The 14,152-nt window shown below is 38.1% G+C and overlaps 1 protein-coding gene across 1 annotated transcript in view; it reads left to right on the plus strand.

Annotated features, from left to right (window-relative positions):
• The window catches only part of LOC103517372, a gene marked incomplete at its 3' end in the record, with an annotated part of 36,930 nt that extends 32,122 nt beyond the window's left edge, over positions 1–4,808 (plus strand). The window contains exon 4 of the mRNA XM_017447433.2: positions 4,601–4,808. Within this exon, the coding sequence (XP_017302922.2) occupies positions 4,601–4,808 (208 nt within the window). The remainder of the gene's footprint in view (positions 1–4,600) is intronic.
• Positions 4,809–14,152: the final 9,344 nt, after the last annotated feature.

A 14,152-nucleotide genomic window follows, 5' to 3' on the forward strand; every position in this document is an offset into this window, starting at 1 on the left:
TCTTTTTAGGAATAAGCAATTTTCATTTGAACTTACATATTATTTTTCATGATCCAATTTTTCCAATTGGGAACAGTATTTCTTCTGAATGTTTTCAACTAGGGTGCGATTCTACGGAGTCTGTTTTTAAAATCTTCATTTTTTACACTCGAAAATTTAAAACATAGTTGTCCCACATCTGGTGGAATTTGCAAACTTTAAAAAAACCCGTACAAATCGGCCAAGATTTTGATGAATAACTTATTAACCAATTAAAATAAATTAAGTACCTATAGGTATTTAAAAAATATAATATAGGTATCATACATAATCCAGTATTTCTAGGTCAGGGGTTTCCAACTTACATGTGTATGCGGGCCACATGCTACATTGGAAGGTACTTCGCGGGCCACATATATGTACATAGGGGAGCATTGTAAGACAACCTACACTTTCTTTTAAACCTATCTAAACAAAAGAAAACAGCGAACTTCTAAACTTTCCTACACCATACAAAAAGACAAAAACTTGTTTCTTACGTAACAATAAATTGAGCCCAAAGGGATTTGAAATTTGAACCGCATCTGAATGTTTTCTTCACCCCTGTTGAAATTAATAACTTCAGAGCTCACTTCTAACTTGTAAATCCACGTGACTATCATTTTCATTAGATTAATCTTTTCCTCCTCCTCCTCCTCCTCCTCCTCTTCCCCCTTCGTCTTCTTTTACTTCCACCTCCTCCTTCGCCTCTTTCTTCTTTTTGTCTGGCGTTTCCCGGAAATAACACTTTCTATAGGTACTTCTCAGGAAAGCTGCTTATAAATGCACTCTTACTCACTTCACTTGTACCTAAATCTGAGTAGAGTTGTCGGGAAACCAGAGGATAATGTAATTCACATCATTCAAAATTACCATAGGTACCATTTCAATGATTTTCGTATTATAGGTATACCTACTACCTGTACTACAATATAGGTAGGTAGGTTGGTAGGTACATAATCTTTTTTTTTTTTTTCAAATCAAAGGGATACAAAGAAGAAGGAAGGCATAAATCAATTTGCTTCTATCTATATACACAAAAAAGTACCTTACTTCACTTGTACATAAATCTGAGTAGAGTTGTCGGGAAACCAGAGGATAATGTAATTCACATCATTCAAAATTACCATAGGTACCATTTCGATGATTTTCGTATTATATACCTACTACCTGTACTACAATAGGTAGGTAGGTTGGTAGGTACATAATCTTTTTTTTTTTTTTTTTCAAATCAAAGGGATACAAAGAAGAAGGAAGGCATAAATCAATTTGCTTCTATCTATATACACAAAAAAGTACCTAAATCTAGATACATAAGTTTCCTTTGGGAAGTTTTGAAAACTGTAACTCAAGAAAGTTCAAGTGCTCAAGAAACTTTTGAGTAGATTTCTTCTGCCTTCTAGTCCTCCTCCTCTTCTTCTTCTTCTTCTTCTCCTCTTCTTCTTCTCCTCTTCTTCTTCTTCTCCTCTTCTTCTTCTCCTCTTCTTCCTCCTCCTCCTCCTCTTCTTCTTCTTCTCCTCCTCCTCTTCTTCTTCTTCCCCTCGTCTTCTTCTTCTCCTCCTCCTCCTCTTTCTTCTCCTCCTCTTCTTCTTCTTCTTCTCCTCCTCCTCTTCTTCTTCTTCCCCTCGTCTTCTTCTTCTTCTCCTCCTCCTCCTCTTTCTTCTCCTCCTCTTCTTCTTCTTCTTCTCCTCCTCCTCTTCTTCTTCTTCCCCTCGTCTTCTTCTTCTCCTCCTCCTCCTCCTCTTTCTTCTCCTCCTCCTCTTCTTCTTCTTCTCCTCCTCGGTTTGCTCAGCCCCAAACATTATGTATGCGATTTTCAATCATGTTCTGTTCTCTGGGGATGTCAACTTTTTTTACCTTCACATACCTACCTAGACTTTTTCATATGGTTAAGTAACTACCTAGATCAGGGTTGTCCAACCTTAGGGCACCCGAGGGCCGCAAGAGACCAAGGTAGAGAATTGGCGGGCCGCAAAAACTCAACTCACGGGGGGGGGGGGGGGGGGGGGGGAAATTTAAAATTGATTTTTTTTACCTTCACATAGGTACCTAGACTTTTTCATATGGTTAAGTAACTAGGTACCTAGATATTTATTAGGTATTATAACTTTATTCCTTTTTATTAGTCCGTCCTTCCTTTATTATTACAATAGTAATAAAAAGGTATAAGGGACGGACTATTGTATTCGCTTTATGGTACCTAGAATTAGAAACTAACTATGAAATTTGTAAGGTAGACTGGGATAAATTTTATAAATTTAAAAATTTTTATGCATTATTTATTTTATTTAGTATATTTACTGTTATTTCCCATTTTCGTTCAATTTCTTTAGGCGGGCCTTCGCGGGCCGCAAAAATGAGCTCGCGGGCCGCGGGTTGGACAAGCCTGACCTAGATATTTATTTAGGTATTATAACTTTATTCCTTTTTATTATACCTACTATATATTATAGGCTTTTCCACATAATTTATATTCAAATCAAATTCAATGATCAGCACTTTTCCATTCCGAAATTTTTCCTACTTCTTTATTTTTACAAATTCTCAAATTGAATCAACCTTTTTTCTTCTTTTATTTTCCTAAAATTCTTCTTTTTGAAATTATCGACATTGGTAGCTTTTAGAGTTACCCTCAGACAGAAGTGGCCTAATAAATTTACCTATAAAGAAATTCTGAGCATTAAAAGAAAACTCTCTCTCTCCCTCTCTCTCTCTCTCTCTCCCTCCCTCCCTGTATAACCAATACAAAGTCGGACCAATACATTAAACATAATAGCAACCCTTATGCACCTATTCCGATAAGAGAGTATAGAACTTTGCTGTGATTTCCTTTCGAAACATTTGTTTTCTTTGAAAAAAAAAAAAAAAAAAAAAAAAAATTTAATTTGAGTCTGTTTGTCCCTTCGACTGTTTGTTTGTTTTCTTCTCCTCCTTCATCCTTTTGTTATATTTTATCCTTCTCTTTTTCTTCCTTTCCCTCCTTGTGTTTCTTCGTTTTCTTTCTAATATGCTTAGTTCAATTTAAACTTCCTGTAAGCCCTAGGAGTTTTGATTCACCATTATTCAAGAAGTTTCACCATTATTTCTAATTTACTTAATGTTGTCGCCACAGGCGAGATATTCTAAGTCAGATAGACTGATTGGGCGGGCCTGAGCCGTCGTGGACAGAGGTGTGCCACATAGTCGTGGAACTTGCAAGAAAAAAGTGATTTTATCAGAAAGTTGAAACAGGGTAGGTAATAGAAAAGAAGTTTTTTTTTTACTGTCTTATTAAATTTGTGTTTGGGGAATGTTTATAAAAAAATTGATACCCGGGACGCCCCCCCCCTCCCTCAATGGAGGAAGTGGTGATGAAAAGGAAGGGAAAAAATCTGAAATCGAAGAAAGAACTGCAGGGTCATTTATCAAAAAAATCACTTCCTATTACCTACATATCTTTAACCCCCTCACGTCCTTTTTGGTTTAATCCCCCCCCTCTAGCGGACCTTGTGGTAATTTCTGTTTAATTTAGTGAAAGAGAAAAGTAATAAGGTTTTTTTTTGCTGAACCATGAGGTTAAAGGATAAGAAACTGAGAAAACGTGCTAGAGAGAGAAGGGAGATAGAAGAAAAGAAAGAGGGAGGAAGGAAGAAAAAGAGAGAAATTGGGAGAAGAGAAGAAAGGGGAGAGGGTTTTAAAGAGAGACATTTGAAAGAGGAAGGGGAGAGAGAGAGAGAGGAAATAGAGAGAGAGAGAGAGAATGGAGTGTGAGAAAAAGAGGGTGGGAGGAAAAGAGAGAAAGAGGTAAAAGAGTAGGTATGAGAGAAAAAGAGAGGGGACAGAAAAGGGAAAAGGACAGAGAAATAATAGGTACTTATAAAAGAGAAAGAAAAAGAGAAAACTTTAGAAGAAAAGAAGAAAGAGGTAGGTAGATAGGAAGGTAGGTATTAGGTACCTACACTATTTTTTCTTCTTTCTAATCAAGTGAATGAGTTCTTAAGAGTTATGGGTTCTACTTTAGATGAGTGAGCTTAGAGCGTGGCATCGAGTATGTATTATGTGTAGTTTTATGAAACAGTGTCCCCTTAGAGGATATATATAGTATGGAGAAGAAGTGAAAGAACGCTCAAACTATGAGTAGTTTCTATTGAAGATTGTGCAGTGTGTACTTCAACTAGTACTATTTTTTATCAAAAACTGACCACTTAAACTAAATACCACCTGCCTTGCAAGTAGCCCGTACGGGTTCGATTTCAACCCGGGGCGTAATAATTTATCCTAATCAAATAAGGTTCGGTTTCGGAATAAGAAGGAGGACCGGGAAGAAGAAATCGTGTCCTCCTCTCTTTGATTTCAGGAAGATAAGACCATGGTTGTTACCGTTCCCTCTTTAAAAAAAAAAAACTGTCTGTATTAACTGTAAGGCGTAGTGCGCGATTGGTAGTACGAATTAAAAGGATTTTTTTTTTTTTTTTTTTTTTTTTTTTTTTGTGAAGACAAATTTACAAGCAAGAAAACCAAATAAATAAACCAACTAGACAACCAAAGTCATGTGAGAGCCCCAAACCTGCGTTTCGCATAATAGATCTGTCAAATGTTTCAGGTGGGCGATCCAAATGACACCTGGATTGAAACGTTCAACGATTCACTTCAATCTAGCCACTCCAACCTCCGACTGCGGCTAAAACCGCACCATTTCACACGAGACGGCATCATGATTCTGCGATGCACTGCGGTCATTTCCACCCTCTACCGGAATAGTTCGGAACTACAGCTGGTGTCGAAAGCTAAGGAACCTGTGCCAGAGAGAGGTAAGACGGTAGTTTTTGAGTTTGTCTGTTTATCCGTCCATATGTTTGTTTGTTTTCAGACGATATTTTTTGAGTCTGTCTGTTTTTTCCATCCGTCCGCCTCGCCTGTTTGTTTGTTTCTAGATGATAGACGGACTCACTATTTGTCCGCCCAGCTATTGGTTTGTTTGTTTGTTTATAGATGATGTTTTTTGAGTCTGTTTGTCCGTTCGACTGTTTGTTTGTTTTCTTCTCCTCCTTCATCCTTTTGTTATTTATCCTTCTCTTTTTCTTCCTTTCCCTCCTTGTGTTTCTTCGTTTTCTTTCTAATATGCTTAGTTCAATTTAAACTTCCTGTAAGCCCACCTTCTATTGTTTTTTGCGTTACCATCTAGATAGATAGGGAGAGAAACAGAAAGTCATGGGAGAGAGAAACATAAAAAAGGAGTGGTAAAAATAAGCGCGTGTGAAACAGAGAAAGAAGAAGTGAGGGCAAGAAATATTAACATTTTAGTTAAATTAAAAATGATAAAAAAAAGTACCCCCACCAGCATTTGTGGTATGGGGTTCGAGGTGTGAGGTATTTATGATCTATGTAAGTTTTTAATCGGGGTGACATACAACCCTAACCCCACCCATGACCCATGGCCCCTGAGGGGTAAAGGGATTCCCTTCTCCCTCTCCCTCTCTCTCTCTCTTTCTCTCTCTCTCTCTTGCTCTTTCCCTTTCTCTCTTGTTTTCCTTCTCTCTCTTTTTCGCCTTCCTTCTCTATTCTCTTTAATCTCCTCTTCCCTCCCTATCTTTGATACAATTCCATCTCCTCCTTTCCTTCCCTCTTTCTCTTTCATCTTTTTTTACCACCTAAGCATTTTTTTTCCTCCCAAATGCCTCGAGGAAGAGTTGGTTTACCCCTTTTTAGTCCGTCCTTCCTTTAATAAAAGGTATAGTGGACGGGCTATTGTCTATTGGTATTCGCTTCGGTGTCTGTCTGACCCCATAGAAGGACTTATCCAAACCTGGTCGACCTATATATCAAATTAAAGGTCTTTTTACCAGAAACACGAAAGTGGTTACCCCTTTTTAGTCCGTCCTTCCTTTAATAAAAGGTATAGTGGACGGGCTATTGTCTATTGGTATTCGCTTCGGTGTCTGTCTGACCCCATAGAAGGACTTATCCAAACCTGGTCGACCTATATATCAAATTAAAGGTCTTTTTACAAAATTTTGTCCAGAAAACCAAAAAGCCAAAAAAAAAAAAAAAAAAAACATTTTTTCTTGGGGATTTTTTTCACATTTTCTCACACAAATGAGTTCTGATCTCGAAATTTGTCGCGACGACCTATGAACGCAAAGCGAGAAAGTTTTAGATCACTCCTCTTTTTCCTGATTCTCTTCTTTTCCCTCTCTTCCCGCTTTTTTTTGCATTATCACTCGTATTATATTCTCCCTTTCTCTTTCTATTTTTCTCTCCCACTCCTCTTTCTCCTCCATCTCCTCTTGTTCCTCAACCACCTACGTCACATTTTCCCCTGTTAGCTGCTCCCGGGTGCTTAGCACACGCGACCCCCAAGCATAGTAATGAAATTCTTGTCAAGAGAGAGAGAGAGAGCAAAGGTGTGAGAGAGAATTTGGGAGGAAGAGAGAGAGCACAAAGATGAGAGTCATATTATGAAATAATAAAATTTATGACAGCTCTCTCTCTCTCTCTCTCTCTCTCTCGCTGTCTGTCCCTCTCATTCCAATGTCTTCCTCTGTACCTGAACGCTAAAAAAAGATATAAGAGCCTTAATTTGTGCGCCATTTTCATCCTCGCTTTTTTATTAATTGATGTAAAAAAATAGGTAGGTACCTGGGTTTTATTATTATTTTGCTTTCTTTCATTTCCTGTCGCCGTATATCTGCCTCTCTCTCTCTCTTTCCTCATATTACCTTTAAACAATAACACCAAAATACAAAATTTTTAGCACCTATCATAAGGTAGACCCTAGGTCAATACAACGCTACAATCTATGAAATAAATTGACCACTGCTAGAGGTAGAGTAGAGATACCTATAGAAAACATTTGAATAGAATGAATCGATCATGGCACATTCTTTCGGGTGGATCGGATTTCTGGCGTAAATTTTTAATTAAATTTGGAGAGCCAAAAGTAGAACGAAAAAGGGAGAAGGGATAAAGAGAGAGGGAAGAAATAGAGATGGGTGGAAAGAGCGAGGAATAGAGAAAGAAGGGAAGAGGCAGAAGCAATGGAGATCGAAAAGAGACTGACTACAAAATGAGAGAGTACAAAAAAAGTAGAAATAAATAAATAAACACACCATTGATTGGTCAGAGACAAAGAGCATTTCCATTTACATCAGCAAAAAGGTCCCTATTGAAAAAAAAAAGAAAAAAAATCATCTAGGTAAATGCCACAGGTGAAAAATTTTTCAATACCATACGACAAAGTCTATGAGATAGAAAAGTTATACATTAAATAATACATGAATAGGGGGAGTCCCTGGCTATAGCACATTGAATACACCAGTTTCAGCTGAATTAATGAGGTTAGAACCAGACACCTTGGGGAAGCCTAGCTCGCGTTTCGTTCTTATTAGAACTCATCAGCTAGACATAGAAAAGTTATACATTAAATTTAATAATACCTACATGAATAGGGGGAGCCCCTGGCTATAGCACATTGAATACACATAAGTTTCAGCTGAATTAATGAGGTTAGAACCAGACACCTTGGGGAAGCCTAGCTCGCGTTTCGTTCTTATTAGAACTCATCACCTAGACATGGCTCTCAGGTGCCAGCCAAGAGACAGGCAATCGAAAATTAAATTTAGGTAATTCCGTCTCTCTATTTCTATCTGTCTGAATGTCTTTCTCTGTTCACCTCTTACCTCTGCTAGACATCGCTCTCAGGTGCCAGCCAACAGACAGGCAATCGAAAATTAAATTTAGGTAATTCCGTCTCTCTATTTCTATCTGTCTGAATGTCTTTCTCTGTTCACCTCTTACCTCTTTTTCCCTTCTTCCTTCTTTTCGCATTTCCCTCGTCCTCTTTCTTCACGTTCTATTGTTTTTTGCGTTACCATCTAGATAGATAGGTAGAGAAACAGAAAGAAAGTCACGGAAGAGAGAGAGACATAAAAAAGGAAAAAGGAGTGGTAAATAAGCGCGTGTGAAACAGAGAAAGAAGAAGTGAGGGCAAGAAATATTAACATTTTAGTTAAATTAAAAATGATAAAAAAAAGTACCCCCACCAGTTTTTGTGGTATGGGGTTCGAGGTGTGAGGTATTTATGATCTATGTAAGTTTTTAATCGGGGTGACATCCAACCCTAACCCCACCCATGACCCATGGCCCCTGAGGGGTAAAGGGATTCCCTTCTCCCTCTCCCTCTCTCTCTCTCTTTCTCTCTCTCTCTCTTGCTCTTTCCCTTTCTCTCTTGTTTTCCTTCTCTCTCTTTTTCGCCTTCCTTCTCTATTCTCTTTAATCTCCTCTTCCCTCCCTATCTTTGATACAATTCCATCTCCTCCTTTCCTTCCCTCTTTCTCTTTCATCTTTTTTTACCACCTAAGCATTTTTTTTCCTCCCAAATGCCTCGAGGAAGAGTTGGTTTACCCCTTTTTAGTCCGTCCTTCCTTTAATAAAAGGTATAGTGGACGGGCTATTGTCTATTGGTATTCGCTTCGGTGTCTGTCTGACCCCATAGAAGGACTTATCCAAACCTGGTCGACCTATATATCAAATTAAAGGTCTTTTTACAAAATTTTGTCCAGAAAACCAAAAAGCCAAAAAAAAAAAAAAAAAAAAACATTTTTTCTTGGGGTTTTTTTTCACATTTTCTCACACAAATGAGTTCTGATCTCGAAATTTGTCGCGACGACCTATGAACGCAAAGCGAGAAAGTTTTAGATCACTCCTCTTTTTCCTGATTCTCTTCTTTTCCCTCTCTTCCCGCTTTTTTTTGCATTATCACTCGTATTATATTCTCCCTTTCTCTTTCTATTTTTCTCTCCCACTCCTCTTTCTCCTCCATCTCCTCTTGTTCCTCAACCACCTACGTCACATTTTCCCCTGTTAGCTGCTCCCGGGTGCTTAGCACACGCGACCCCCAAGCATAGTAATGAAATTCTTGTCAAGAGAGAGAGAGAGAGCAAAGGTGTGAGAGAGAATTTGGGAGGAAGAGAGAGAGCACAAAGATGAGAGTCATATTATGAAATAATAAAATTTATGACAGCTCTCTCTCTCTCTCTCTCTCTCTCTCTCTCTCTCTCGCTGTCTGTCCCTCTCATTCCAATGTCTTCCTCTGTACCTGAACGCTAAAAAAAGATATAAGAGCCTTAATTTGTGCGCCATTTTCATCCTCGCTTTTTTATTAATTGATGTAAAAAAAAATAGGTAGGTACCTAGGTTTTATTATTATTTTGCTTTCTTTCATTTCCTGTCGCCGTATATCTGCCCCTCTCTCTCTCTCTCTCTCTCTCTCTCCCTCTCTCTCTCTCTCTTTCCTCATATTACCTTTAAACAATAACACCAAAATACAAAATTTTACTATCATAAGGTAGACCCTAGGTCAATACAACGCTACAATCTATGAAACAAATTGACCACTGCTAGAGGTAGAGTAGAGAGAAAACATTTTGAATAGAATGAATCGATCATGGCACATTGCATACGTAAAATTAATACCAGGCGACTATACAAATTGCGTCAAATTTTCCAAAGATTTTTTTACCCCTACTTGCTTTATTACCTGAATACCTACGTGTAACTATAACTACCAAGGACAAGCATACCTACTTCCTAATCAGGATGTACCTATTTATGTCAGAAAGCAAAAGAAGTACCTAACTACCTACCTACACATATCTTTTTAGTCCGTCCTTCCTTTATTAAATTACAATAGTACCTAATAATAAAAGTAAAATCAAATCAAATCAAGAATAATAATAAACTGAATATTAAACAAATTAGGTAGGTACATAGGTACTGATTTTAGATCGGAAGGATCGAATAAACTACGGGCTGAAAAATTCCCGGAGGGACGGGCCCAGCTTGTTAGATAGATACCTACTTTCACATTGTGTGGGTTGAGGATCTAGATAGGTAGGTAGCTCTCTCTCTCTCTCTTTTTTTTTTTTTTTTTTTTTTTTTTCTTGTCTCTCATTATTTCTCAACGTTTGCTCATTATTTCCCTTCAATTGTAGGTAGGTAGATGGATATGTAGGTATAGGTATTCTCGAGTAGGTATAGTTTTTTTTTTTTTTTTTTTTTTTTTTTTTTTTTTTTTTTTAATGAAAACATGAAAAGAACTTCACGACACACACATTGACAGTCCAGTAATTACACCAGTAGTCTGACAGGGGCTCACTTGTATCATGGACCACTGAAGTTAAACAACATTCCGCGTGGTTGATATCCGGATGGCTGGCCGTCTGGCCACATACGTACCTATTGCTGGCTTATTCCAGCTGCACTCAAGCTGGCTGAGTACTTGAGGAGGAGGAGGAGGAGTGATTAGGCGAGGAGGTACCTACCTACTGTAGAGGTGACACTAAAGGGCCGAATGCACAGTCGTTCCTAACTGATGAAGGTTTTCTATTTCCTTAAGGTATCCATTTTCCTATGTTGTTGAATTTCTTCAGCTTTAATACTGATGGCGTCTGTTTGTCATAGGCCACTTTCGAATTTTTAACCTATCAATTTGTTCAAAAAAGGTTTTTCTGTTAGGTACTAAAAACTTCATTTTATGATCAATTAATTAAGAAAAAATACGAGAAAAATTAAAATTACATTGTTCACTTGGTCAGATTCACATTGACAGCTCAGAAATGAAAAAATAATTTCTATATTTTCTTTAGCTATCGACCAGTTTCGATTGATTTTTAGTTGCTATGGATACAATATACACTCGAATGCAAAAAATTAGGAGAGTTTTCATTTTCATTGAATACTCTTACAGCCATTTCAAAGTCAATCTGTTCCACATTATCTGCACGTCAGTGTATTGAAATTAAAATGTAAAAGAAAGTCGTAAATACACATCGCGCTTGTGTAATTAAGAACTTCTATGAAGAGTTTAGGATCCACTATGCATATGAATTTTAGGAAAGCACTTAGAGAAGTCCCTTATCATGAAGGTACGACTGTGCATTCGGCCCTAACACTACTGAGGTACCTACCTACCTATTACTTTTTTTCTTTACCTACCTCTACTGCATAAAAGAGGTAGTAGTTATTTTTTACAAGGAACTTCATTCTACTCAAATGTACTCATAAACATACTCAAGTCTACTCAAACGCGGGGTTCTCACACGACTTTCTAATTAGATGAGAGGTACGAAAAGAAATAAAGTAAAGAAAGAAAACGACATCTCTAATATTAATTGAATAAAAAAAGGGTGCAGCTTCACGAGAAGAAAGTATGCTTGAAAAAGAGCTTGCATATACTGGGTGTCCGAATATAATTGTACCTAGGTATAAAATATTCTTTTACAATTCTAAAATGTATGCGCAGGAATGTTCTACGCTTTCATGGGAAAGATGAGACATTATGGGAGGGGTGTTACCTCATAAATTCAAAAATGGCCATTACTTTCTTAGTTTTTTAGGGGATTCACAAAGAGGAAAGTCTTAATTTAACACAGTTAATGACCCCTTTCATTAGGGTATGTCATCTTTTGTACACCCTGTATACTAATAAAGAGGAAAGTGTATTGTGTAACCTTTGCATCTTGCAAGTACCTATGTTTTTCTTCTTCTTTATTTTCTCTTCCTCCTCCTCCTCCTCCTTCATCTTCTTATTCTTCTCCTTTTTCTCCTCCATCTCCTTCTTCTTCTTCTTCTTCTTCTTCTTCTTCTTCTTCTTCTTCTTCTTCTTCTTCTTCTTCTTCTTCTTCTTCTTTCTCGAGGTGCCGTCTCCGTTCCGGAGGTTGGCAAACATCATGGTTATTCTACACGTTATCCATAACGTATAGAAGTATTAGACTACATACATACTTTTCACTTTCTATTATGTATGTCATACAACCATACAGGGGGACGTTTCATATTTCCATTGGTACCTACATACAGGGAATGTTATATTTTATCTTTCTTACAGGGTAGGTTTGGTCCCTCAGGAGTTGGAAGGCTAGACAGACATACATACTTTTCACTTTCTATTATGTATGTCATACAACCATACAGGGGGACGTTTCATACTTCCATTGGTACCTACATACAGGGAATGTTATATTTTATCTTTCTTACAGGGTAGGTTTGGTCCCTCAGGAGTTAAGGCTAGACAGTTACATATACATAGTTAGAGGATGACTTTGTGGAGATACTCCAATATATTATGTCTGGTAAAACGTTTCCTTACTAGTTCTTGCCATTCCTAATTTTTGCCACTGAGACACTCAAGAGATTGTCCATTTCTGGAAATTTGAATATTTTGGTAGAATGGGGATAAAGTATACTAGCAGCACACGCTAGTTAGTAGTGTACCTATAGCTATACTTTTTTGGATTCAGAATTTCCAACACCCAAGTATAGGTATAATTAGGCTTGCCAAATATCCAAAATGTCGATTCGGGACGCGAATCCGCGAACATAATCGCGAAATCCGCGAACATAATCGCGACCTCTGTCCTTTGACGACAAATTAGACAAATGGTGACAATGCCTGAGGATCTTGCGTATCAAACGAGGCCCATCTTTTGTCCCGGTTTTCACAGACCGATGGATGTGAGTGACTTCTAGAAACTAGAATGATAGAGCACTTTGGGTTTAAGTCGTCCAGATCTCAAATTGCAAGAAAATAACAGTTGTCCAATTCATCTTATATCTAATAGTGGCGAAAGTCCAAACAGTGATGTACCGGGGGAGGGATACTCCAAATTGTCAAAATCTACTCCACAGTAAGGGAGCAAAAATAGAGCCTGAGGGCGGGGGGGTGGCCCCCCTCGGCCCCCGCCCTGATGAGAGTAAGAGGGGAAGGAGAAGAACAAAAGCAGGCAAGGAAGAGTACAGGGAAGTAGTATGAACCATCCAGGAGGATAAATTGACCTCCAATAAAGGAGAGATATCAACCATCAACAATAGGAGAAGAAGGGAGGGAGAGGGAGGGGATGTGAGGGGGAGGGGTTTAATGGGAGGAGGGGGTTGAGGGAGGAGAGGGGAGAATTTTGCAGGTTTGAGTAACACTTGAATGAGCATGGATGCATGGACGCTTGTTCAAGCAGAGATAAGATGATTCTATGTACCTATGTATGTATTCTATGTACAATACATATGGCTAGATAATATGATTGTGTGTGGTTAGGTGGTAGCAGTTTTCAATAGTAGTACCTATTGATATTGATAGTAGTAGTAGGGGGTTCGAAAAGAAATAGATATAGGAAAAGAGAATGAAAGAACGAACAAGAGGTAGAGAGAGAGAGAAAGAATGGAGAAAGAGGGGAGAGAGAGGAAGAGAAATAGAGGTAGACGAAAGCTAAGAAAGTAAGAAGAGAGAATAGAGAAGGGAAGGGATAGAACGGGAAACATCTAAGATAAAGGTGAGAAATAGGAGGAGGAAAAAGATGAGAAGAAGAAAGAAGGATAGAGAAAGGAAAAACAGGAGAAGAAAAAGAAATGATAAGGACAGCTTCGGGAAAAGGGTGACGAGGACATTAGAGGGAAGAGAAAAGATATCGGATAAAAATAGAGTCAGGATAAAAATATCAAAGGGAGGTCAGAGAAATAAAGGAAGAATAAGAAGGGCTGATGAGAATACAGCTATAGGAAAAGGATAAACAGGATAATGGAAGGGAGAAGAAACGAGTATCAAAGCCGAGAGAAGAAAAAGAAATGATAAGGACAGCTTCGAGAAAAGGGTGACGAGGACATTAGAGGGAAGAGAAAAGATATCGGATAAAAATAGAGTCAGAATAAAAATATCTAAGGGAGGTCAGAGAAATATAGGAAGAAGAAAAGACGATGACGAAGAATTAGAAGAAGAAGAATAAGAAGGGCTGATGAGAATACAGCTATAGGAAAAGGATAAACAGGATAATGGAAGGGAGAAGAAACGAGTATCAAAGCCGAAGAAGATAAAGAGAAGAGACAAGAGGAAAGGTGGAAGGAAGGAAGAAGAAACTGATGATGACACCTACCCAATACAATCAAAACAGCCTATTGTTAATACAGGACTAAACAGGAAGGAGGGGGATTTCACACTTGACAGTTTGCAATCCTGCTGCATCCTACACATATAGGTACCTATATTGCTGCTGCACACAGCATATGAGATGCTGCACAATCTGCACCTAGACTACCTACATCAGATGCATTCAGCTTGATTTGACACTCACACCTATGATTGATGGATAAATGGATAGGTTGAGAT

This window comes from Diaphorina citri, unplaced genomic scaffold (assembly GCF_000475195.1).
Source record: "Diaphorina citri unplaced genomic scaffold, Diaci psyllid genome assembly version 1.1 scaffold1825, whole genome shotgun sequence".
Lineage (NCBI taxonomy): Eukaryota > Metazoa > Arthropoda > Insecta > Hemiptera > Psyllidae > Diaphorina > Diaphorina citri.